Consider the following 27,962-nt stretch of genomic DNA (forward strand, 5'->3'; position numbering starts at 1 on the left):
TGTAAGTGAGTGTGACTTCTTGTGAGTGTGAGATCGCCAGTGTGGGGGGTGTGTAGAGACAGAGAGAGAGAGGGAGAGGGAGATGAGTGACCGCAGGCGCTCGGCCGCAGCGCTGAGCTCCAGGGCGCACGCTTTCTCCGTGGAGGCGTTGATCGGCTGCAGTAAGAAGCGCAGGCTGCGCGGCTGGGAGGAGAAACAGCTGCAACAGCTCAGTATGGAAACTCTTAGCCCGGGAGACGCGCTCAGAGACGCGGAGGAGACCGAGCACTGTCTGGACACCGACGCGGGTGAGTGCCCTATACACCACGCACACACACACACACACACACACATTGCCCCTCTGTTCCAGCACCACTCTAACACTCATAAAACTGCTTCGACCTCAAATTTCTTACAGTGGTAACACGCAAATTTACTGACTATGTTAATACACGCAAGGCCCGTATTGGAACATCTTTTGTTAACTAAATGTGCAGACAGTGTAAATGGACCCCAGGGGTACATTAGTTAAGTCCAGCTGTGAACCACAAAAATGTCATTACATTCTCTTTTGCGGAGAAAGACGAATATTTGTAATTGTTTCGAACAGAAAAACAAAATCTTCAGCGTGGGGCTGAAACAGAAGCTTTAAAATCAGCTCAACTTCAATATCTACAATAAAACAATAATAATACATTTAAGTGCACTGAATTCACAGAAGGCAAACCACCTCAGTGACAGTCAACAGTGCCACTACAGGGGACGTTTTTTGACGTCCTAATCACCAATGCAAAGCAAATTTATATTAACCGAATAATCAGTAAAATCAATATTGTATGTTCAAAGCTAAAATAATAATAATAATAATCGGCTAATATTTAATATCATTTTGCCTCTTTTCAACTTCCCAGTGTATGGTGCTTCTGATTTCTTACTGAGGCTGGGAATATCTTAAAAATGAGATAGTTATTATAACTATGTTTTCTAAAAAAACAAACAAACAAACAAACAAACAAAAAAAACACCAGGGCCCTGAACATTTCAACTCGTCAGAAATTCGGATGAAATAATTGTGCCGTGTTACATCGCAGTGACTGGCCTCGTGCTGAAATAATAAAACATGTAAAATATGATCAAGAGCCTTTTTATAAATCCTAACATGGCCACATAGTGTCTTTATTTTAATTTTACGCAATACATAGTTTTCATGCGCCCGGATTTAAGTAGTTTACCGTTAATCTGAAAAAATGAAGCCGTTTTCACTTTTATTTTGAATGGTGAGAGATGGAAAATAAGGCTTACGTAATGACACTCCTTGGTCTGAGAAACGTTTTATTTTTCTCATATGACAGCTTTTTTCACCTTCTTTAAAATATTCTAAAAGAGTGATTTACCTAAATGTCGCAGTGTATTAAAAGAAGAATCGTACTAAGTCCATGTTGCCCACTGAAATGACCGGTGTGCTGATGTGATGTATCGGACCGAGACGGGACACACACACACGCACACACATTAGCATTTACTATACAGTTCTCTATAATCCGTTCTATATACAGTTCTATATAAAACCGTTCTGCAAAAAAATCTGTGACATCTGTGAAGTCACTGATACATGATCATTCTGGTCCTTGGCCTCTTTGAGTTGTTCATTGTTCTGTTGTGGATCAAATGTTCTAGACTGGTTCTGTGTGTGTGTGTGTGTTTAAGAAGGCAGACGGGCATGCATGCATGTGTGTATGTGGTGTGTGTGTGTGTGTGTGTGTGTGTGGAGTTGATCTGCCTCTGCTCCAGTCAGCACTTCATTAGTCTCTGAGCTCAGTGCGCTGCTGTAGGATCCTCATTTCACTCAACAGACCCAAGGCCAGCCTTTTCACCACTGTAGCACTGTTAACCTGCGCTCAATCACAGCACCGTCAACAACCGCAACAACACCTGAAAATACAAACTATCGCGAGATCTGTCAGTGCGCGGATTAGCGCTCGCGCTCTCACCGAGGTGAGTAGACTGCTGTCAATAATCATTACGCTTGAATTTTTTACAAATCGGTTAAAGCCAGGAATAAACACGGGGAATAATAAAAACATATTATTTATACAGAGCCGCTGTTATTTGTCTAAAGATGGAGGTAAATTAGTTTTTTTTACGGTTTTTAATGGATGTATCCGTGAACAGAACAGAGAACAATCAGAGACTCAGTGTAAGACGCGTTTGTCCCAAATACAGTCTCATAGAATACTTTTCTATATTTACGTTTTGATTTCCCTGATAACAGCCCATCTTTAAAATTACAGATGGAGCTTTATTGTGGATGGAAACACTCGCACATTTTTAAAGTTGTCTGCTCTGAATCAGAAACAGGCCAAACGTGACAAACACAGACAAATATTCAGAAGCCTTCAGTGTATAGCTGCAGTAGAGTAGCCTTTACGTTTTCACTGCTTTAACTTTATGGAGAGTTAAAGAAAAGCTACAAATTCAAATACAAGCTTTTTCTGAGGTGATACAGGTTTAGAGCTGAAACGGGCTGTAAACTGTTGGTGTGCAGTGGCATGTGTCTGAATGTTTGTTCCTCTGATGGTTATTATTACTGTTATTACTATTGCACTCTGTAATATTGTATAATAGCGTGCTGATTAATCAGGGGCCCGAGAGTCTGCGTTAACGGTGAAGGAGAAAATGACGAGTAGATCTTATTTGTTCTTTAGGGTGCCTCTAAACCTCTCACTCAAGACTAACACTCAGGCCTTCTGCTGGTTTGTATGTAATATTTCAGCGCGCGAAAATATTACAGAGGAAATGTATTAAAGCTCCGGGGACTGACTCGGCTAATCTAATCCACGCGTGTGTTAATCATTTACATTTGTGTGAGTTATATTTTTATTTATGAACACAATACGAGTTCCTCATTAATGTCGATGTTTTACTACGGGCTCGAAATCTCTATTAATTCCCAGTCTTCTTTTTATTTTTATTTGTTAAAATGATACTGTAAGAAACGCCCCACATTAAGACATTTGTTATTTCTGATTTATAATAACAGTATAATGTTGAAAGAACTGAATGTGTAAATAAAATAAACATGTAACAGTTTGATAAAATAATAAACATTACCTTGACAATATAAATATAAATGTGTACATATGAGAAGTTTTATGAAACTAATATAAGGTGTCGCTGGAAGGTATTAATCTCAAAATAAAAAAATGTGTCGGAGTGTGAGGGTTTCTGGGTAAAATTATGCGAGCGCCTCTACACTGGGTCCCAGCATGGTGTCTTTAGGATGATGTAAATAATGTGATTTTGATCCTTTTACTGGATGCCCCTCACTGAGGGCGGCTCTAATGAAGGGAGACAGATGTGCAGCTCAAGTCTGAGTCTGAATGGGTATTTTTTACTGCCCCTCGCTCCTGCTCGGGATTGAGGGGATTTCAGCGGAAGCAGGTGTGTGTTCTGCTGTCTTGGCTTGCTCTGAAATTTCGTGCTCAGATCTGGAACACCCGAAATCAACCGTGCTACACACTCTCAGTTCAGAGTGCCACCGCGTTTATAACATCAACACCCCACCTTCACAACTCGGTTACTCACCTGCTAGGGAAGATGAGCGTTCATTCTCTGTATAAATCAGGGACGGATTAGACACCGGCGAGACCCGCGCGCAAGATTGCAGCCAGCAGAGATGAGATGTAATAGTGTTTATGCGCATTGGTTTATTTGTTTTTGTTGTGGATGTAAAGAATATTAGACTTAGCATTTTATTGTTTTTCTCTTCTTTTTAGTGAGAGAAGCTGTAAAAATGAACAAGAAAATCAAAGTTTTACTGTGTCCAGCCTTGCTTTACTAATGTGTTAAAATTCAATATAAGGGTCAGAATAATTTACACTGTCAGAATAATAGATACACTGTCAGAATAATAGATACCATAGGTATATTGTTGTTGACTGACATGTCCGCAAATGTACCACGGTGGTTTTAAGTCAGCTGTGATCGTACTCTACATTCTCATTTCGCGAGGGAATGTTGAATATTTGTAATATATCATTAAAAATAGAAAAAAAGAAAAAGCCTGAAGAGCATCGTGTTCTACACCAGTTTGTTATTTTTCAAATAAGCTTTGAATTATTCTTACTTTTCAGTGCATGACAGCGCGAGACTGTAATTGAAACAGAACAGTGAACTGAGGACTGATAACATTTCGTCATTTATTTCAATTATTTTGTCATTTTAGACCTATATGATATGTGTTTACGTCTGCAGAGGATTTTCTCAAATATTTGAGCCTCCTCGAGTCTTTTGAAGGCTAGAACCCCGTGGCTGCTGGCCGTGCGACACCCATGGCCTCGGTAAAAGGTCTCTGTGTGTAAAGAGGTGTTGAACAGCTCTTTATGGACGTCAGCAACGTGACTGAGTCAGAGTTTGTCCGTTTTTTTAAGTTAAATTGTGCGCGCGCAAATCCGACCCTCGAACATAATTCCGCGGTTATTCGGAACTGATTGTTCGGCTGATGATGGTACATGTGGTTTGAGTCCTGGTGCTGAGGACACGCGCAGTTTCTCTGCCCTTTACGTTACACACTAATTAAAGAAAATGAACAATGTTTTCACAGTATGAGATGCAGCACGCTTCCTCTCTATCTATCTATCTATCTATCTATCTATTGTACTATTTTACTCAACACAAATATGAAATCTGAAAGAGATTTTCAGACTTGTTAATACCGCTATGTGATCAGATATTTTGAGCTGTTCGTTTCGCTCATTTAAGTGTACTTTTGAGTTGCAATTCTTGGGGGCTGCTCTTAGAGTCAAGTTGGGTCAGAGGCTCTGTGTGTGTGTGTGCAAGAAGACAGGAGCGTGCGTGTGTAACCGTGTGTAAAAGAGAACAGAGAAGACAACAGCATGTCAAGCTGAGAGAGAGAGAGAGAGAGAGAGAGAGAGAGGTCAATTATGACCTGTGTGAAGATAATGAAACGAAAGTCGAGGCCACAGGGCTTCAGTGCCCCCAGTACACTCTCGTCCTTAGAGAGCTCTCTCTCTCTCTCTCTCTCTCTCTCTCTCACACACACACACACACACACACACACACACACACACACACACACTGCTGTGTCCTGGGCTGTTAGCCAGGCTCTGTGCAGCCTCATTTGCATTGTGTGTTCTGCCAAAACAATCTGCCCCATGTGAGTCGCCTCTGTGCAGAGCGAGGAATAAAACGCATAAATAACGCGCACCTTTAGCGCTGCGGCCAACAACACAACTCACCTTCCTTCAAACGTCGTGCTGCACGCTGTGTGCGCTCAGGGCCGGGCCGTGTCTATACGAATAATGAATTTGTTGCAGCATTTGGTCGAATAAGATTGGGGAAAAATACCTGCAGGTTGTTGTATTAAAGTAATTCATACAGCATTTTCTTGTGCAGGTCACATCTAATCTGGTCATTGGTTTTTAAAACGCAGCTCGGTCCTGCAGGGAAAGGTCAGCCTGAGCAGGGTCTGATCTGTGGAGGATGTTAGGGAAATGAGCTGATTTTTATGTTCTTAGCGTGAACGGTGATATCGCTGTGCTTTATTTTCATCAGTAATTAATAATACATATTTGTAGGAAATACATTAATTCTGTGTCGCATGAATCCTCTAATTCCACACATATTTTTTTTAAATAAAAATAATCGCATTCATTATTTTTAAAAAAAGAAGAAAGGTGATTTATTGGCAAGCTTCTGTTTGGGCGCAGATTGTAACTGTGTTGTAAAATACGTATAAAAACCTGTTTAGCCTTTAGCCCAGAAAATTACTGCCAGTGTGAGTCTGACCTCTCTCTCTCTCTCTCTCTCTCTCTCTCTCTCTCTATCCACGTCTCTCTCTCACTCTGTGTGTCTCTCAGACTCAGGGGGTAGTCCGTGTTCGGAGGGGGTTTGCGTGGAGCGCGTGGACGTGGATGTAGGGGTCTCGGGCTCGTGCTCTGAGCCCCCTGCCGCTGTCTCTATGGAGGAGATTCAGGTGGAGCTGCAGTGCGCGGATCTGTGGAAGCGCTTCCACGACATCGGCACCGAGATGATCATCACCAAAGCGGGACGGTAAGAACGCAGCCTGGACACTACACTAACACTCACTGATAGACATTTACTGACTGAGTTAACGACTGACTCGTTGATTAATGACTCAATCCCGGACAGAGTCAACGACTGACTCATTCATTAACCACTTACTTATTGACTGAGTCTCTGACTGACTCACTGATTCATTTACTAACGCTGCCAAACCAGATTAACTGACTCGCAGACTCACGAACGATTAAAAGACCAACTCCTGCGGGAAAACCAGCATATGTGCAGCATCCAGTATTACTGAAGATATAATTATTTAATATGTCTTTAATAAAACCCACCAGTGGAATAACAATCGGTGCAGAGTGATAAACTGACTCACTGTACACATTTCCCCCACAATGTCTCTTATCATATGCCTTAAATGACATCATTTAACGCACACAAATCAATACGTTAATACTAATAATAGCTATCATAAATAAACACTAAACAGATTTATTTCAACGTTACGGGCATTTGTGTCTCCTCTTTCGTCACTGACGTTTTCAGTCGGCTCTGGTTTTAAATGTTTTGAGGAAGTGTCATAATTATTCAGTTGAAAAATGTGGCCATTATACCTCTTAGTATTTTTTTTCCAATTACAATATTATACCTGACGGTGATGTAATAATTGATACCTGACCGTTATCTATTCAGGTAGGTGCCCATTTTTCGAGATTTTGTGTCGCGTCATGAAAAGAAAAATTGACGCGCACTTCCACACCTCACGTTCTTTAATCTCGAGGGATTAAACAGTTCATTTTGGGGCGCTAATGTGTTGCACGTGTGCAGAGGTCTCCGGACATTGGGTCTGGACCTGCAGGACATCAAAGCAGTAGATATTCACTTTCAACTGCGCCTCATTTAAATCCACTGAAACCCGTCAGGTATATACATATATATATATATATACACAGAGAGAGAGAGAGAGAGAGAGAGAGAGAGAGAGAGAGAGAGAGAGAGAACAGCGCCAGTCCGTTAGGAACAGGCCTCGGACACGAAGTTCCGTTGCTCCATTCTATTAATGAATTGAGAATAATTAACTTCTAATTATCATTGGATCTATGGATTTATATCACTTTGACTGCTGGCTGAGTAAGGCGGCTCTGAATGTTGCTTTATTGATTCGAATGAGTATGTATATATCATTTTCGCCGCATTATATTTAAACACATTTAAGTTTGCTACTATTGTGTAAAAAAAAATATATATATATATATATAATTTTTTTTTTAAATATATATATTCAAATAGGCTACCACTTTTCTTTATCTCCTTGTCAAATTCAGTTATTTGGTCCAACAAGAACCAACGGGCAAATAGTTAAGGTAAGAAAATTACACGGAATAAATGATTACAGATAGGTGTGAACCTGCCGTATTAGTGTTTAGGTCAGCGAGGCTAACAATTTCTGGCTTCATTGTCAGTCATACCTCGCGTCTGGAGTCTTTTATTTTGCTGTCGAATATTATAAATACGTTTATAACGGTAACACGTCAACAACATTATTTTCCATGAATAAACTGTTAAAACACTAAACACTGATAACGGCCAAAGAAATAATATAAAATAAAAAACATAATGAAGTCTACATCCGCGTTGTTTACCTGCGGAACGTGCGGAAAGTTCTGCCGTCACTCTGTGCGGTACACAGCACTGTGACGCCGTGGTTTATGCTACTTACATAAAAATAATAATAAAAATAAATAAAATAAATGAACTACCGCTGGCGCCCGCGCTCACTGAGCTCTGACCAATAAAGCAATACCAGCCTGAGCCTCTCAGTCTGAACTGCTGCTGTTATAATGAACAGAGAAGTCCTCCATTCATCTGCACTGCACTTCAGCTCCTCAAACACAGAGCGAGAGAAGGGAAAGACATCAGTTTTGTCTCATTATAAACCGGGAGATTTACGGCATTTTAATGAAAAGAAAAAGCGCTTTGAAGTGTAAAGTTCACTCCGCGTTTTTGGTTCTTTTCAACTTCACTTTTCGGTACAATTTTACTGACATTTCTGAGAACGGAAAGTGCGGGAGACTGCCAGTACAGAAACCCGCTATTTCCCTTATTTCCTCAGTTTTCCCCTTATTATCAACGTACTTGTCTTACTTTCTCGTAAAAGTCCTGTTACATGTAAATCCCATCCCAATACCATGTGATAATATGGATGTCACCTTCATCTGAAGAGGCTTTCATGATGTGAAAATATATTAAATGGGATAAGTCACTGCTCTCACCTTTGTCTTTGATATCATAAGTATTTAAGTAACACTCTAGGACGTTCTAAACAGAACATTAATGAGAGAATAGAAATATCGTAATGCTTTAAAAAAACAACAACAACATGTATATATTTTTGGTGTGTTCCAGGAGAATGTTTCCAGCCATGAGGGTTAAAATAGTAGGACTAGATCCTCATCAGCAGTATTACATAGCCATGGACATCGTACCTGTGGACAACAAGAGATACAGGTGAGCACAGCAGAATGTCCAAAAGTGGTGATTACTTCTTCCTGAGCAGGGAATGAGGGACAGACTGGGTGTGTAGGTGGGATATTCTTCATGTCTTAAAATTCTCATTGCTGGTTATTTTCAAAGAGGTCAAAGAGGGAGACACTTTTTGTGCAAAATTCAGAGACTACCTGTCACTAATACAATTTTCAATCAATTTAGGAATGCTCAAACAGAAAAAAATACATAAACTATAACTATATTTAACAACTCAATATATTTATATTTTCACATATTATTGTTTCCATCCATTACATTGAATTTAGAAGACATTTTAGTTGTGGGTGTTATTCATTGTTCTGAGTAAACCAGCAAATTTATTTGAATGATTTGCTAATTCTCCTTTTATTATTAATATATTTTTCACATACAGCTTCTTTATAATGGCATATAATTTCAGATAGACTTATTTGCGTTGTCATTTCACAGTTTCTTTTTCAAACTTGCAGTAAGCATTGAATTTACTATCTTTCCAAGTTTAAATTTATATGTTTAAAAAATTTAAAAGTACATTTTTTGATTGTCTACGGGGACTTATTTTTAAGGTATTTACAGTAATTTTTTAAACTCCTGTTGCTCTAAAATTACAAGTAATCTCCCCAGATATACCTTAAAAAAATGAATACGTTTTCATTGCATTTCTGCTGAGACAGTATAATAAATCCACACTGTGCTACACTATACTGTAGATTACCGTGTTAGTGTAGATAACTGTGTGCTGAAGGCAGGCATGCATGCAGCACTAGATACACACAGCAGTTATGGCTGATTTGCTGTATCAGCAGAGAAGGCGGTTTAGTGTGTCTCTGTGATTACAGCTGCACCATGACAACGTTCCATCACACTCACAGCAGATCCATTTCATCTGAAGAGAACCAGAGATCTCATGGCGGCAGTATGATAATGTATTTGTTTTCTGTCTTTAAAAAGAATAGCTAAAATATTGGGATTAAACAAATGTCTGCATTTTGCACAGGCACAGTCATAACTCAGTGACACGCAAGGGCTTTTGTAGGTGACTTAAGAAATATCTGCTTAAAGTGCAGGTGTCACGGTGATTATTTTAGTCCTCACAAAATAAATACAAAAAACTATTATTGTTTTTAAATGCTGATTTCTTTTTGTAGTGCGTCTTAAACCTCGTCAGTACCTTTGTAAACCAGTATTACTGCAGAAAGACCCATAAAATGTGAATGCATTATCATCTGTGCAACTGTTGTAGAACAGGAAAACGGCTGAAGAATAAAGGATATAGGACGTAAGGCTGAACTATTTAAGAAGGCTGAGATTCTTGGCCGATTGTAAGGTTCTTTCAGTGGCATGAGTGTTGTACGTTTGTCCACGCAAATGTAAAAATCTTAATTTAGTGGACATTATTATTCACTTATTTTCAGTTTTGTAATTCTTATGCCATATAACATGCATAAAGAATAAAACATAACAGAGACATTTAACTGTAAGAGCTATTACACTTTGTATTGGTTTAGGTTACTGATAATGACATGGCAAAATAAACAGTGGCACTTTAAAACAAATTTATTGCACCTTATTGTAATGGTGATGTTTTTGAGTCAGACACGTTTATTCGGATTTCAAATTACACTTAAATGCATGTAGCATGCCCTGAAAATAGAACCACAGTCATTCAAAGACTGCAGCGTAGAGCTGGAAGAGAGTCATTTAGAGCCCCCCACATATCATGGAGGATTTTAGAAGCCAGCAGATCTTGTAAAATTAAATGGGATTTTCTCCCTGGCTGGGGAATTTACCACAAGGCTTTGCAAACGGCGCACAGAGCTGTCGCTGGAATGCTTCATCCATCTCAAGACCTGGGTCTGGAAACATGGCCTTTATTGGAATTTACTCACTTTACTTAGGCACGCTGCCTTTTTTAAGGAACGTTGAGTTTATGCTAGACTTGTTAAATCTTCCTTTATGTGTTTCTTGAATTACTTTTTCTCTTTAATGTGGCAGCTCGGAATGGTCTACTTTCGAAAGCACAAATAGGAAAATGCAGAACTGTCCAAGTCCTTGGATCTCTCTCTCTCTGGACCTCATCATTAGTGTGTGTGTGTGTGTGTGTATATATATATATATGTATGAATGTATATGCACAGACAGAACAAAAAGAACAACTCAAAACTAATCTGGGCAGCTCCTTAATAAAGGGTATTATTGTTATTTGCACTGCAAGACAATTAATCAATTTTTAATTTTTAATATATTTTTATTATTATTTTTTAAAAGCTTTTTAGTTTACACATTACCATATTCCAATACTATATATATGTGTAGTTTTACACTAGATACCTATGTCTGCACTGCTCTCAGAAGGGTGTCACATAAAGTTGGGGCTTTATTGATTGTGTTGGTGCCAGATGGCAGATTTATGGAAGATGAAAGAAGACTAATCAAATTTCCAGTGCTGTTTGAGGGCTTAGGTTTCCCCTTTCTTTAACACTTTCCCTGCTACACAGAGCGTAACCCTAAACAGGACTCCAAACAGGAAATTACAGAAAGGCCTGGTATTCTGTGTGTGTGTGTGTGTGTGTGTGCGTTCGTGTGGGGGTGAGGGTATATATGTGGATTTATGTGTCTATTGTTAAATAGCTGAAATCCATATTCTTTAGCTGATGTATGTATATAAGCTTGTGTACTTAAGCCTTATACAAGTTTAAAGAGAGTGTGTGTGTGTTGCTGTAAGGGGATGTAAGGGGGACACAGAGGACATTTAGCAATGCCAAGCAATAACAACATAGCCAAATGAGCGTTTTGTCCATGCTTTCGGGCTGAGTGATGACTCTGGCAAAGGCGTTACAGCTAAACACTTTCAACTGTGCTCATAGCCAGAACTAAAGGCAACCAGCTGTGCTTTAGGCTGCAGTGTGTAGAGCCTTCGGAGCATTCAGCAGGGAGAATGCACCGAGAACAACTAAAAAGAGAGGGTTGGCATTAGACTCAAGGCTTACAAATTGCGAACCTAATATTACAGTAGGGGTACAATTTGGGACTTAGTAGTGAGTTTTGTATGCAAACATTTGATCTCTCGCTTATTGTGTATTTCTTATATCCACAATTTATACATCGCTGGCTTTACACATTCACCAGCTTTATACAGTTGATTCTTTGGCCACGTCCATCATTGCAAATGTAGTGTATTATAGTCGTAAAATACCAAACTGGTTAATGCATCAGTTCACTGTAACTTATCATCATATCTCTGCATTCTCAGGTATGTGTATCACAGCTCGAAGTGGATGGTGGCAGGAAACGCAGACTCCCCCGTGCCACCGCGTGTGTACATCCACCCAGATTCGCTGGCCTCTGGAGACACGTGGATGAGACAAGTGGTCAGCTTTGATAAGCTTAAACTCACCAACAACGAGTTGGATGACCAAGGCCATGTGAGTTTAGCATATTTATATATAAATATTTACATTTTTGATTGTTTTATTTAGCAGAAGCATAGTGGAAAACAGTCTGAGTTAAAATGACTTTATTAAATTGTGTACATGGTTTACCCATTGTAAACCTTGTGGCACTGGCAGATATTTTAATATATTTATATTTTAAATGTGATTTATATTGGCTTCGCATATTAAATTATGTTTTTAGTGTAATTCAGAACAACATAATATGTTAAAATATCTGCATTGTTATTTTTACTGCTTTAACGGCATTTGTGTGCTTGTGTGTGTATCAGTGTATCAGACCTTGGCATATGTTCATAATTCCCATATTGTTCCTAAGAAATTGGTGTACACTTGGAAATTAAGTAAATTCAATGTATCACATAATCACATATTATCAGTGTATTTATTATGTGTGATTTACAAAACATAAAATCACTGGAAGCCAACGTAATACAAAATCACACACAGAATCTTTAATCATCCAATGTAGACATGAAGACAAATAATTAATAATAAGAAAAAGTCTTACTGTAAAATCTATAAAGTTTGGAATGTTTTAGAATGGTTAATAGTGTCCTTAAATGTATTTTCTAGTTTTCAGAAAAATATCATTTATATTTTAAAAGATCGACCAACTTAAATGAAGACAAATAGCACCCGTTTTATTAGTTAAATCAATGATTTTTAATGATGCTTACTCTGCAGTGTACATAGTAAAGTACCTGTCAGAATAAATATTCCAGTGAACGTTCCACACATGTGTAATGAATCTCCGCTTTGGTGAGTGTTTTCACACCTGTGAGTGGAGGACATTGACTGTGCACCTGCTCTAGCACACACCTCCACAGCACAAAATTCATAAGCCAGACGCTAGGTGATGGATCACATGCCTTATAGACTCTCCTGACATCTGTATCCTCTTTCCATAAGAAAAATGTTGTTCGACGTACTCTCAGGAGAACTGGGGAAAAATGGAAAAATGTAGCATTTGAATGCACTTGACTAATGCTTCCTATCTGTTGGAATCAAACAACCACTGACTACAAAGAGCAGTGAGATTTCATTGTGGTGTTTGGAAAAATATTCACGTTTTTTCCTGATGTGTTCGAAATGCACTCGAGCGTGTCCTCCAGATCTCATTACCTTGAGCTGGGAACACAAACCTGACCCAGCCAATGACTGACTGAACCTTTGCTGTACTTTGGACTGTCCACTGTACTTTCCCTGATATGATAAAGCATATTCGGTGTGTGTGATTAACTTGGTCGAATGCTGGCTCTGTGGCCATGTGTAAGGAAGAGATGGGTTTATTTTGGGAGAATGACATGATACCCACTGATGCCTGGGATGTCCTGCTGGGTTGTCATGGATATGTACCATCACAATGACAGAGATGTAGAAAATGAAGTGATACATCTCACTGTATCAAAGAGAGAATGAACATTAGGCAACATGCTCTGTACTAATGCTCTCAGTATGGCTCATGAGTGGCTGATGATGCTTGTTCCAAAAACATTACTGAGTGTTGTGCTACAATCCTGCATGGAGAGTATGAGTTCGTAGTCACGATGTTATTTTCTAAAACGACATTAGCCTCTGTTTCTGAATGGTATTGAATATGACAAGTTTGATGCAGCAATGGGGAAAAGATTTCTTCATGTCTGAACTCAGACTGCTTTGATTATTATGAACATCGGGTGTTCAGAAATATAAAGCAGTCAATGTATCTTTTCAAAGCCAGTGGCCTTAATTCAAAGTTTAATTGTATAGAGTCTAATATACATTGTTTATGCCATGTTTGCAACACAGTCTGTGTCTTAGATGTGCAGTCAATGTCCTCAGAATGGCCTTCAGAAAGCAAGGTGGTGTAGAGCTTCACTGGCATCTTCTGTGCATATGGACATGTTTTTGTTTGAATCGCTGATGCTATCGCCCTACCATTCTGACAAATGTAATAACATATGGGTGTTAGAGCTCCAGAGGGCTGATGTTTTTTTGGAAATGGGAGAAGGGCCTTTTTTCTTTGACCACAGCCTCGTAAAAAAAAAAAAAAAAAAAAAAAAAAAGACTATTTTTTGTTCGCCTGGAGGCGGAGGGGCGGAGTACAAGTTAACAGTGGAACGTCCTGTGTGGGATACCTCACTATGATGGAATATTCACCCCTTTCTTACCTTCCCTCCTCGTACTCCAACTGACCAGTCAGTCGAGATATCCTGAGTGTACAAAATATTAACATATTTTTAAGATGTTACAGTTAACACTGATTTCCCTTTACACTTTTAGACAGCGAACCCTCTAATACAAATACTTCAGTGGTTCAAGTGGTTTTATGAAAGCTCCTGAAAAAGTATTATACTGCTGTCATATCAAAATTATGTAATTTATTTTTAATCTTTTTCAACTTAAGCATTTGATATTACCAACTGCTGTTTATATTTTACTAAAAATAGTTTTTCTGCATTTGATACTGCCAGCTGTTTTACAGTGTGAAATTTTTTTTTGAGGAATAAACAAATAAAATTGGTCCAAAATTATCTGAAGCTCGTTTTTTTTTCTTGTCCTGTGGACATGCACCTCAGAGATCATCTATTTAGTTTGCTCAGTTCCAGAAAGAAACATGCTTTTACCCACATTACTGAAGCATGTTTTCTACTTCCTTAGCAGAACAGGCCACATGATTCTCCTGATTCTGTGTATTTGGGTTGTCTGGGGTTAAACTGGTATTGTCTGAGCCTGAGGCGGCTGTTAGATCTCCTTGCTTGTGCAGTTGGACGAGATAAAGAGAATGGTTGGGTAGGAATATTAAATGTATTCGCTCCAAACATGAGTTGTTTCGCAAACCCTTTTGCTCTCAATCTCGACCTTCTTGGTTGTAGCTGGCCCAAGGGAACCTCTTTCACACCGGGATTAATGAGAAACAGACTAAAGGCTGGAGGGAAAACTTCAGCCACTGCACTTTGACGCCGGCGCAGGGGTGTGAAAGACTCACCACGGGCTGAGACTGGGCTGATTCAGGGCTGTGCATTTTCTGAACTCATAAGATTTGGAACACAAAAACACACACACACACACACACACATATATATATATAAAATATGTATGTATGTATTGTGCTGTGTATGAGGCAGAGACCAACATTAGTTTATTAACCAAACTGACACAATGCGCATTTAGTACTTAGTTATTCATTTTATAAAACAGAATTTTCTTCTCACAGTGAAAGGATGGACATAAACAACAAATGTGTTTTTTTCAGATCTGAAGCAGGAGCCAGATTTTCTCCTGTATCTAAAAGACGAAAGCTCAGAGTAATGTTTATCAGATTGTGAGTGTTTCGGTGGTCTACAGTCTTACAGAGTTGTTAGTTCTATCTCTATGAATTTCCTGAATTCCCACTTTATTAACTTGTGTTTTCTCACTCAATGTCCTCTGACTATTTATTTCCTTAGGCAAGTGGACTACCTTGAATCTAATCTCTACAATTAACTTATTGGCTGCTCTGACTATTATTTAAATGAATGGTTTCTGAATTGTAGTAAATTAATTGGCTAAATAACTTAATGTCTAAAAATATTCATATCACCCTGCAGATCATCTTACACTCCATGCACAAATATCAGCCCCGTGTCCATGTGATCCGGAAGGACTTCAGCAGTGAGCTGTCGCCAACAAAACCAGTGCCCAGTGGGGAAGGAGTAAAAACCTTCAGCTTCCCCGAGACTGTTTTCACCACCGTCACAGCTTACCAAAACCAACAGGTCTGTACCCATCTGCCAGAATTACACCTTTCAAAAGACTCTTATGAATAAAATACCAGAAGATTTTGGAGCAATACAAGACCCACTTTGGACCAAATGTTTACAAGGAATATAAAGTGAAAGTGATAGTCCTTTTGTGAAACTTCCTTGCTGACTTCATATTATTTTATCCTTAAAATAAACATAAAGTAATTTTGAGTTTCTCTTCATCTTCCCAGATCACCCGGCTAAAGATCGACCGCAACCCATTTGCTAAAGGATTCCGGGACTCAGGGAGAAACAGGTAGATTTTCATGAGCTCTCAGTGTAACTTACACTTCCTTTGCACTGTCCGTGCTGCGTGTCCAAATAAACAGGTTTCACAACGTGGCCTTTTAATATGGAAATAATCCTCTGAGAATAAATCTTAATTCCATATGTCCTGCCACACAAAATCACTCGCTCTTTGCCTGCCAAGAAAGCCTCGATTCATCTGTGATAGCGGCATCTGATTTAGAGCTAGGCCTTCTAGTATTCTTCCTCTCCCTTTCCTTCATAATTTACATCTCCTGGTGTCTTCCACTCACATTCACTCTTCATTTTCTCTCTCTTCCTTCTTCCACTGTACTGTTCCACCTTGCTCTCCTGTGAGTCTCTCCGCTCTCCGTTTCTCTCCATCACTGTAAGATGTGAGTCTGAATTATCATATAACGAGGGGAAGGCTGGAACAAACCCTTAGCACATGAAAGCACACTGCCATCTGGAGAGCATTATCGGCAGAGATATTTGAGACATCTTTTTTCATTTTTCAAACAATAGAGTGCCTGATTTATGAACTAGCATTAGATTTTCATTGCAGAAAAAATACAGATGAAAAGATTATTTGGGAGTAAGATATTTATAGTCAGAAAATGTACTTACTCACACATATATTCTTATTTAACTCTTATTATTGCTTAAAAATATATAAATCTGTCTGTGTAATAGAGTAGAGTAGCCACAAAGTAACCACAGTTTAATTTGTCCCTGGAACCATATATACACTGAAGAAAACTTTTACAGCCAATGGGATCAAAGCTAGTAATTTTGTCTGATATTTATATTCAATCAAAATTTGCAGTCAAATCAGTTTGCAGGTATAGCCATGCATTTAGTCATGGCATCCTTAATTTTCACAAACAAGTTCCTGACCCTTTGGTCTGCAGATATTACACTCTTACTCTGTGAGTGCAGCTGAAGCCGAAGCTGGTGCGTGTTATTAGTGTGTGCGCCTAACAAGCAGCAGTAAGTGGAGAGTCTTAGCCCCTGAAGGGAAGCAGTGTTGCGCGGCTGGGGCGGCCCTTACTCACTGCTCCTCGGCCCAAAGCAGCACAGAGGAGTAAATCACACAGGAAGGAGAGCCGTGTACAGAGCCGAGATGAAACATCACCCAGATTTATGTGCACAGTAAAAAAAGCTGCTCATTTTTACAGGCTCTGATTTCCTCCAACTCCCTTTCTCCTCCTCTCCCTCTCCCATTTCTCTCTATCACTCCTATTCTTTTTCACACTGCCTTTCTATGTCTTCTTCTATTGTCAATGCTTTTCTGTCTTGTCTGTTTGTTTATTCATTTAATTTTGTCCATGCATTATTCAGCAAGCATTTTCCTATCTTCGTCATGTTTTTTTTTTTTTTGTCTCAGGACTGGTCTTGAGGCCATCATGGAAACATATGCCTTCTGGAGACCACCTGTGAGAACACTTACATTTGAGGACTTCACTAACATGCAGAAACAGCAAGGTGTGTGGATTTTGCATGGGGAAAACACATCGAAATGTGGAACTTATGTGGAATCTAAAACATGTAAATAGTTATGGGTTTGGAAAGTTTAAAATTGTCTTTATTTTGAGGTCATTTATGGTTTTGTGTCAGGACTAAACCTGGCACCTAAAACCTCCTGACAATAAAATGGGAGTGTTTTTTTTTAATATAACTTTACACTTATATAGTGCCTTTCTAGAAACCCAAGGACACTTTACAATCAACTCTCAATCCACACACACACTGGCGAGAAGCGGCAGCCAAACGCGCACAATATACTCTCAACCAGGAACAACCATCTACCTGGAGAACTGCATCAGGCACTAGGGGTTCACCCAGGACAGAGTGCCAATCCATATCTGAGCACACACACATCAAGACAGTTATTAGACAGAAGCCAATTCACCTAACCTCCATGATTTTGGACTGTGGGAAGAAACCGGAGACCCTGGAGGAAACCCACGCAGACACAGGGAGAAACTCCACCCAGATTGGGACTTGAACCCAAGATCCCAGCACTGAGAGGCAAACTTGCTAACCACCAAGCCACCGTGCTGCCCAATAGAACAAGATTATTTTAGATCATTTCAACTCATTATCTACATAGTTCAGTATGAAGAGCAACTAGAAATTTCATAAAAGCTACCGGAGAGATGTAGACTTTGTCTCAACAGGGATGTTATGAATGGCTTGATTGCATAAGAGACTACTCTGAGCTTTAGCAAAGGGCATTAACAGCAAAACTGTACACATAACCATACTGAAAAAAAACAACCCAGGGATTTGGTTTGCAGTGGCACAAAAATCGAAGCATGAGTGGCCCTATCTTGGATGATCATAACTATTTTAGACACTTGTACTTAGCATTCACTAATATCCAGGGCTCTGGCGAACAGTTGTTATAGCAATATTATTGGTCTTCTCTCACAGGGTAAGAGTAATATTAGGCCAATGTTTTGTCTGAGCAGACATCTGTTTATCATTGATAACTCTTCCAAAAAGATTGAAAGTTAATTAAAGTTCTCGCACCGCTGATGAACTTTTGGTACTCTGGGCCCCTCCCACTTCCACAGTCTCTCCCCTCCAGTACTGGAGGCAGCTCTCTCTGAGTAATCAGCTATTCCCCCAGCACCTCTGAAGCCTCTATCACCCCTGTTCCACAACAGGGGAAAAAACATGACATCACTCTGAGCTCCCTCTGCTGCTTGCGCCAGCAGAAGAGAACCATGTCGAGTGCAGCACGGCTCAGCTGGATTATCGAAGGCATATGGAGCTGGCCCAAACCGCAGCCAAGACTGCGAATCCTGAATTGTTTTGAAATGCACGATTTTTCCCCCCTCTTCTTTACCATACACTCAGTGTATATTTTTTTTCAATAACAGCAAAATGAGCACTGGCCAAATTCTCATTAATAAAGAAATATGTGATTGATATACCACAGCTATTATTCAGTTCCAAGACTTTGACTTATTCGCAATGCTTCTGCCAAGTGTCTTTTCTTCTTTAACTGCATGTGCCTACATTATGAATGCTGTTTTTATATAAAGGCCTCTATTGACCAGATATCCAATTCTAAACTCAAGCCACATTCACATTACGACATTTGCCACATCTCTTTTGAGATGATTTCAGCTCTTAGATAATAGCTGAATATTAAAGAAAATTTGTCAGCTATTTATGATTGAGGAGATTTTGTGGATTACTGCTTCGGAGATATATTTCCAATTATATGCCTCCATGTGGCACTTGTTACCAAACTTGAACAGGCCCTCTCTTATTCCTGGAGGAAGTTTAGAATGCAGTGCTTTGCCCTTAGGAGACTCTGTGACTGTTTGTTCCTCTCAGACTGAAACGAGAGACCATTCTCAGTATGATTGTTGGCTAGTGCGTCTGTTTTTAAAGCTGGCCGGATTCTTTGGGCTGTGTTCTGAAGTGCTTTATAGGCCTACGTGTTCTATATATAGGCCATATATATACAGTGTGTCTTTTTAATTTGTGTATGTACAGTGTGGCTGTGTGTTATGTCTTTGTGTAGTGGTGAGTAAAATGAACATTTGTCATCATTATCAGGGAAACTGATGTCATGTTTTTTTGATGGATATCATAAGTAGGTTTAGAACATGCAACAATTACAAGTTCAGTATTGTCCATTTAATGCAACTGAATGCAGTGCAGTGTCTGAAATGTTTAATAAAATACACCGTTCTTATATTTCACAGCAGAACATGTATCATGGTCAATAAAATAATTTTAAATCTAATTTATATAAAATGAGTTTATTTACTATGACGTGCCTGAAATATTTAATAAAATATTCTCTTCTAATAATTCACCGTGGAATATATATTGTGGTAGATACAATCATGTGCAGCTCACAGCTCAGACAATAAAATACCTCCATATTCCAGCTTCAACAACTTTATAAGAGATAAAAATGTTAAGCCAGGTATGAGAAAACAAAATCACAAACTTTTCACAGCAAATGTGTTTGATAGAGAGAGAGAGAGAGAGAGAGAGAGAGAGAGAGAGAGAGAGTGTTATGACATTTACTGCTTATTTCAGCATAAAGAAAATGTAAATTACCTTCTGAACTCAGCAGTAGCAACACTATGTACATCACCTAATGAAATCTGATGTCACTAGGCTCTGTAAAATGAGTGAATTATGGGAGGAGGTTGTTGCCAAATTATTAAATAATTAATTTGTGTTAAAAAAAATAGAAATTAACCATGACAGCATTAACTTTAACGCATTATTGTTATTTAACTTTTACATTTATTTTGTATCTTGGTCCTATACTTTTAACAATCTCGAAATTTGAAACATTGGAAACTAACTGGAGTCAAGAGTATATTAACTAAGATATTTTTTGCAGTTTACTAACAACATTTTTAAATATGACACAAAGTTGTCATGCTTATTGTGTATTTTTAAAATGTCTTCAAGAATTATGATACTGCATTTCTGCATATCACCCACTTCTATTTCTAAACTCTTGTTTTCTGAATGTGCTTTTTTTTCCCCAGGAGGCAGCACTGGCACCTCTCCCACTACCTCCAGCACCGGTACCCCTTCTCCATCGAGTGCAGCCCACCTACTGTCCCCCTCCTGCTCTCCTCCCACCTTCCACCTTGCACCTAACACCTTCAATGTGGGCTGCAGGGAAAGTCAGCTGTGCAACTTGGGTCTGTCTGAGTATCCCGCCTGCGCCCGGAGTAACATGGCAGCTCTCCAGAGCTACGGGGGACTGGCGGATGGCTCTTATGGCCGCCTCCAAACGGCAGGGGGCAGCGTAACTTCCGGCCAGCCCTCAGACTCCTTCCTGCCCCAGAGAACTTCTTCTTTAATAGCAGCGGGAATGCAGGGCAGCACTCACGCCTCGTTGGCCACAAGCAGTAGCACTGGAAGTGGCAGCGGCAGCAGTAAGATGGACGCTTATGGAGGCCAGCTGGCATCTTTCCCTGCCTCCCAGCTCCAGTACATGATGCAGGCAGGGGCAGGCTCCACCTCTGGCTCCTCCTCTTCCCCCCCTGGAACATCCCCGTCCTCTGCCCACATGTTCACTGGGAGCCATCATCACGTGCAGCAAAGCTCATATAATGCATTTTCCTTGCATAATCCCTATAACCTGTATGGATACAACTTCCCAGGTTCACCACGCCTGGCAGCCAGCCCAGAAAAACCTCAGGCTGGCCTGCTGTGCTCTTCCTCTTCAGCCGGAGCCTTCACTGAGCGTCAGTACCTGTCCAGCACTAGCATGGACGGTATGCACATGATCGGAAATCCCACCAGCAACCAGCAGGGGGCCGGAGCCTGCGATGGCCGCCAATATGGTTCCTCCTCTCAAATGTCCATGCACATGGTTTAAAAAGAAAAAAGGGTTATGTGCACCATCAACGTGAATGGCCATAGAAATTAATTTCATTGGATTTTCAGGGTTTTTTATTATTATTATTATTATTATTATTATTATTTAGAAGATCAAGACCACTTGTCTTTGGAGACTAGTCCATCTTCATTTGTCACTTATGTACAAAGTTATGAAGCAATTCTTTGATCATCAACTCATCATCTCAATACATGCGGGCCTTACATTTCCATAAGCAGACTGCAAAATGTGTTATTTATACATTTTTTTCGTCCACAGTCCATGCCAAAAGAGGCAAATATGTAAGCTGATATGGACCTTCCCTCTGTACTCTCACAATTTCCAACCTCTGCGCAGAGCCACATTGGAGTAACTGAAGTTTTAGTCTTGAGGGTGCTCTTGGATGATCCTATTGAGATTTGGTGCAATAATGGACTCATTTCTTATCACAAGAAGGAATCATTTCTCAAGTAGCATTTATGCACAAGAGACATGCAAAACTGCCCTTGTGTAATTTTGTTTTTAAATTTATATGACATTTCTTTTAAAAAATAGAAAAAAACCTGCCAGGGAACTCGAAACTGCACATTATCTAAGCAATGGCATCTCACAAATAAAGGGAATTGAATAAAAGGCCAGTGCGGCAGCACAAGTTGGGAAGAAACTAATAATACTGTCAACAACAATAGAAAGTGTAAATTTCACATAAAGGACACTGGTGCACAGTGACAGAGTTTTGAATTTTAAGGACTGTCCCTTTTGGTAAATTGTCCTTGACTGTTTAATCAGAAACTGCTTATCTGTATTTTGAGTGGATTACCTTTTTAAACACATAAATAATGGTGAGTGCACGCCAGTGCAGAGTTTTCTTGTTGTGTGGAAAAAGTAGGAAACCAGAATAATAAAAGTATGTTTTGGAGTGTTGTAGATAACAAAGTATTTAAGCGCTAAGTGACAATATAATTATATGGCCAGTTTATGGTGACCTAAAAAAGCAAACATGTGGAAATTAGATATTCTTTTAGACCTTTAAAACTGTACAGGTGCCTAGCACAAAACCTCAATAAATAAACAATTCAATACAGTATTTATATGGTTTACACCTTTCTTGGACGACCTGTGTGACACTTAACATTTGTAATAAAATGTGAAACTTATTGTGAAGTAAGCACATCATATTTCCAAGTAGGGACAATCACTTAGGTTGCAGATATGCAGAAAATATAAATGAAATATATAAATATTCATGGTCATATGCCTGTAGACAAAATAACTTACAACATTTTGGTTAACGTGTTTATGAGACATCTGTCAGGATATAGTCTAGGAATGCACAAACTATGCTCATATCCTTAAATACTTAAAGTTGTACAAGACATATTTACTGCCAAATATGAAAGATCAAAGTCACTATTTTGGGTCATGAGATGAAAGATACAGCAGGACCCTCAATATGAATGAGAGCTTGCTTGTCTGGGCAAAACAGTGAGTGTAAATCTGTATCTACATTAAACACATGTCTCTTTTGTAGCCATGTGCTTCAGATAGAGTAAGTTTGTGAATGATTGAATATAAATATATAAATAAATGAAGATATAAATTACTTATTAATACTGGTGATTCTGTTTGATATAAAGAAGAAAGTAAAGATGGTGTGTATCGCATTAAGAATCACATCAATGATGCATACAAATATACCACCTGCTCAGAGAGAAGTATGACCAGGTTGGTTGAATGTGCATAATCTCATTTTAATATCTGGTTTTAATACACTACAATATATATTTATGATCACTGCTTCTTGTCCCAGCTATGCTCCTCATTATCCAGGCATAGGCTCTAGTGATTTAGAAGCACAATCAGCATCCATTACATGGATGCCTTCAGAAGTGAGCCCCCCCCCCCCCCCCTCCCCCCGCTCTCTCTCTCTCTCTCTCTCTCTCTCTCTCTCTCAAATCATCTCCCATCATGTGCTCAGTTTCAGCCATGAAATATCAGATCTGATTCGTCATCAGAAAACGAAGGGGGTAGAGGACCGTGGAGACATCCCTACGTATTGGAAACACCTGTTTTCCAAAGCACTCCAGTAATGACTGTATATTTTGTTGAAGAGTGCATGATTTCATAATTTGGCCCATCTCCATCTATCTGGACATTATTTCCAATAATTATTCACATTTACTCATCACATTTAACCCCCAGTATGGCTTTGGCAGCATTGCCAATCAACTGGTCCCATGCATAAATTCATCACAGGTTGGGACACTGAGAGCACATATGTTCAGAAAACAGAGATAGCTGTGTTAAACTCTAAACAGGAGATACAATACCATGTTCCTTGGGCAAAAAAAAAAAAAAAAAATGCTGAAACTCACCATATGTTCAATACTCCTGCATCATTAAATGTCCCAAGCAGAGTTGATCAGAGCTGTTTATTGTAAAATGCTCCATTCCAAGAGCCAGAATTTGTTCAAGAAAGGAACAAGAATCTCAGTGCCTCTAAAAGCTACAACACAAAAAAAACTTTTAAATTAAAGTTTTTCAAATGAACCTCTATTTTACCATTAGTAACATTACATATGAAACTCACTTGTGGTTCACTGGTCATTTTGGCTGAAGTTGCCTGTTTACTTACACTTTATAATATAGCCATTAGTATTTAGAGAAATGAGGGTGTATTTTTCTACAGTTACTCAGTTAACATCAAACCCGTCCTCTTGATGATTGTTACATATGAGCACAAAAATTAGAAATTTTAAAAATGTTTTAATTCTTTAAAACTCTTAAAACTATGAAGCTTTGCTTACCACATAACACTCTCCATATTTTTGTGTGACATTCTGTTCAGATATCCCATGTCCCAAATGTGCCATGACTGATCTTTCTTGGATCTGAATTTTGAATGTTAACAGCCGGGGTCCTGAGCAGCACTGAAACTCCAGTTCTGCAAAAAATAAAATCAAACAGTAGTTTAATTGGACGTATGTCTGCTGATGGCCTGGACGACTGGTATGAGAAATGACCATATAATGCTGTCTGATGGACATTTGTGGTAAACTGTTGCCCTCTTGTGTTTATCTCATTCTTTGCCTGAGATTCCTTAAGCAACCTTTAGAAACCAAGTCTATTTATGCAACTCCTCACATTAAACTGAGATCAGTTCTGGGTGTATGTAAACCTCATGCCTATAATGACATGCTATAACAGTCTTGCCCTTTTTTACAATGTCTTACAAGCTTTTTAATGACCTAATATCCTGTTAGTACCATTGTCCAATATTATAACTTCTATTTATGCTATTATTAGTTCACTATCAATCTCACGATCTCTGTCTCAATCCGTCTCTCTCGTACTGGTTGTTTTGACTTTTCTCTCCACAGGGAAGCAGTAAGAGAGTACCAGCAGGATATGGAGAACAGAGCTTGAGGTTGGCTCTTTCACCAAATGCAGACCCATTCAAAGCACTGAGTGTGGAAGAAATAAGTTCAGCAAGTAGTTCCTGTTTCAAAGTGAGAAATCTGTCTTAAATACAAACGTATCTGTACTGATGTGTAACTCAGTTACATTCTCAATCACACATCACAAATGTAGAGTTTTTGAGAGAGGAAGGGAGATGCCTGAGATAGTGGGGCCCTTAAGACAAATGGTTCTGATAAAGTGATAAGAACAGAGGGAAAGCATTCTGCTCTGAGTCAGGCCTGTGTCTCCTGTGGATCAGAACCTGCTGAGTACAGAGAAACCTCAGCAAGCTGCTTCCCCCTCTAATGAGAGAAGTCCGGCCTGGAGAGTCCCTGTGGATCCTATGACTGACCTGGCATTTGAAGTTAACATTGAACCAGACCCTTCACCTCTTCCAAAACATGGTACTAGGTTGAGAAGAGAGTAGAGACTCTGGGTGGATTGTGTACTGCAGTGTGAGGGGCCTAATGTCTTTTACTGGGCTTTCTCTGATCATTGCCTCTTGACCTTTTGAAGCCACATGCCTGGAAAGTCCTGCTTTTGAAAGGGCTGCCTAAAACTGGGAGAGAATAACACACAGATGTGGGGTAGGACTTTGTATCAAGAGGAGGGTGGAGGCTACACTCAAATGCAGGGAAACAGGTGTCATTACCAGAATTACCAGAACATGGCTACAGCACAGTATCTGCTTTTCTAACTGTATTTCAGGAAAGGCTGTGTGGTGCTAAATCATTCTTTATTAATATGTCCTTTTAACAGGTGAGATAATGTCTGACAGAAATGTACAGTTTCATATTAGTAGATGACTAATCTGTCAATAATCTGTTTTCTATTAGTAAACGATTAAATATTAAACATTGAATGTGGAACAGGGAGGTGAGCTGCTGCACCATTCAAGGTGAAATCGAGAGGCGGGATTATAATTCTGGCTAAAATGTGTTCTTATTGCATGAGATGTCTTGTTTGCCATTAAAAATTAAACGAAACTAAACCAGCAACATTCTAGAGTTACACAGTCTCTCCTAAAGTTAGTAGTTTTTGCCCAAAACGTCTGTGATAAAATATGGTTCTGAATGGTGTTCTACAGCGCTCCTTTAAGGCTCGAGAGTCGCAGTTCAGAGTGTCGCGCAGGACTCCTGTGACAGCGCGCGGACCTGAGCAAGCGGTGTGGACTTTTATACTTGACGCTAACGTTGGTGCAGTATTCTTCGAAAGGACAGGTGACAGTACACTACATAACCAGTGGAAATGGAAGGAGTACAAGTATCAAAAACGTGGAGGTGCACGACCTCGCGCAGCGACACCGCGCGGGGCCAATTTGCTTGGGCAGAGTCGCCGCGATTGCGTCACTTGTGTGCACCTTCGACTTTCAATGCGTCAAGTATAAACCAAGCTTTACTTGGAGCGCAGATACTGTTGACTAAAGTCAAGTCCATTAAGTGAACAACCTCGGCAATCGCCTGTCTTGTTTTTTGCACTATTGGTTTACTGAGGTGTCAATCACTATTTACCAAGCAGCTAAGAGCCCCCGGGGCGCTCACTGGTACAAACTACCTTGGAGGTCCCAAGGAGGAATACCCTATGCTTTGAATTCACAAAGACTTCACGTTAAAATATTTTCCTTTGACATGAGCACTAGGAGCTCCGGAATATTGAGTGTCGCTTCCAGATTTGTGCTGCTGTCCTATTTTGACAGCGCATGCGCAGAATATATTTGTATATACTTGATAGACCTGGTACTTTATCATTTTTTCTTCTAGCATAATTGTAAATAGACAGACCTTTTTGGTTGAATGGCATGTGCTCCATATCGTTATACATCATGTTGTTGTTTTTTTAAATAGAAGAAAAACCAAATTATTGTTAAATTATTGATGGGGACAGTTAAATAATCGTTGGATTTTAGTCGGGACACGTCACCTCCGTCCATGCTAATTCTACGCCCATGCTCCAGATATTTAAAATTCACAACTAACAACGAGGAAAGGCTAACTCATGTTTATGGGTGTTTAAAGTTACTCACTCTTGAAATAAAGCGCCACCCAGAGCGCCCTTCCCCTGATTCCGGTGTTTAATGTCATCATGGAATTGGATGAAATGATGTCGCTACCTGATTTGCGCGACCTGCCCGTTTGAACTGCGCATGCGCAGTGAGTCCGAACTGGCTGCCTAATCATTATCCTCCTTATTTCACATTATACAGTGCACTATTATAGTGAACTGAATTGTACACTAACTTTTGTGGTGCATTGTGGGATTGTTTGAGTGCACAGAAAATTCTGCACTAGGTTTTCAGACACTCATTAAAAATGGGGGTGTATAGTGCACTATAGAGTGAATAGGGCACTTTCAGACATGCCATAAGTTTTCCAAAGCAAACAGAAGCTTTAGATTCAAAAGTGAGTAACTTTAAACACGCACAAACCTGAGTTGACCTTTCCTCACTGTCTAAACAGTATTTACTGTTTTAAACAACTGGAGAACCTGCAAAGACTTTATTTACAACTGACATCTGTGTTGAGGTAGTATTTTTTTTAAACAAAACATGACGAATAACGATGTGGGACACCCTTGACATTCAACCAAAAAGGGTCATGTTTCTTTACAATTATGCTAGAAGAAGAAATCAGTAAAATATTAGCAGCATGATGTTCTGTGCATGCGCATTCCAAATTGGGCAGCGGCGCAAATCTGTTAATAAATGTATTTCAGCTGTAAATCAACAACTCTGCAAGGACCCTCAAAACGATTAGATGGTTAAACGAGTGCCTGAGATTTTACACATATTAAATAGGGCTTCACACTGTGTTTTACCAATGTTTTAGGAGCTTTTTATTGCTGCCTCTCCTCTCAAGTGAGCGTAAGATTTTGAAAGATGAAGTCTTTATCTTTTTAAAGACAAATTGCAGTGCAGTTTTAGCCTCTCTTTGATGGAATTGCAAAACATCCCAGTATTTTGACTTTACATAAGGTAATTATATTTATTCCAGCTACCTAGCTTTGATGTAAATTTTAGTGGCTATCAAAAAATATCAGTATTTTGCTTGAATGGAGGATAATTTAACTGCCTCTGAGGAAAATCCTGCATGTTGCTCTGCTGCTTCTGAGGCA

The 27,962-nt window shown here is 39.4% G+C and overlaps 1 protein-coding gene and 1 long non-coding RNA gene across 3 annotated transcripts; one reads left to right on the plus strand and one right to left on the minus strand.

Moving 5' to 3' along the window:
- The first annotated feature begins 82 nt into the window (after positions 1 to 82).
- tbx15 (T-box transcription factor 15) lies at positions 83 to 21,392 on the plus strand. Of its 2 annotated transcripts, XM_066641258.1 has the most exons (9): positions 83 to 287; positions 5,859 to 6,051; positions 8,434 to 8,535; positions 11,807 to 11,978; positions 15,578 to 15,745; positions 15,964 to 16,028; positions 17,406 to 17,503; positions 20,551 to 20,884; positions 20,918 to 21,392. In XM_066641258.1, exons 1-9 carry the CDS (start codon positions 83 to 85, stop codon positions 21,390 to 21,392), a joined length of 1,812 nt encoding a protein of 603 aa, XP_066497355.1. The 2 variants fall into 2 exon arrangements, with proteins under 2 accessions (XP_066497355.1, XP_066497354.1); XM_066641257.1 differs by having other exon boundaries at positions 20,551 to 21,392.
- LOC136664172 (uncharacterized) lies at positions 12,756 to 27,008 on the minus strand. Its single transcript, XR_010795086.1, has 4 exons — positions 26,875 to 27,008; positions 24,200 to 24,336; positions 23,768 to 23,898; positions 12,756 to 12,948 (listed from the first exon to the last, which is right to left on the minus strand). It is a non-coding gene; the product is annotated as an uncharacterized lncRNA (long non-coding RNA).
- Positions 27,009 to 27,962: the final 954 nt, after the last annotated feature.

This window comes from Hoplias malabaricus, chromosome 12 (assembly GCF_029633855.1).
Source record: "Hoplias malabaricus isolate fHopMal1 chromosome 12, fHopMal1.hap1, whole genome shotgun sequence".
NCBI lineage: Eukaryota > Metazoa > Chordata > Actinopteri > Characiformes > Erythrinidae > Hoplias > Hoplias malabaricus.

What these genes read in the sequence shown, in the direction of transcription:
- tbx15 (XM_066641257.1), top strand. Translation starts at nt 83, where the DNA reads ATGAGTGACCGCAGGCGCTCGGCCGCAGCGCTGAGCTCCAGGGCGCAC. An exon ending in CTGTCTGGACACCGACGCGG is followed by an intron (nt 288 to 5,858) that starts GTGAGTGCCCTA and finishes TGTGTCTCTCAG; the next exon opens with ACTCAGGGGGTAGTCCGTGT. An exon ending in TAACATGCAGAAACAGCAAG is followed by an intron (nt 17,504 to 20,550) that starts GTGTGTGGATTT and finishes TTTTTTCCCCAG; the next exon opens with GAGGCAGCACTGGCACCTCT.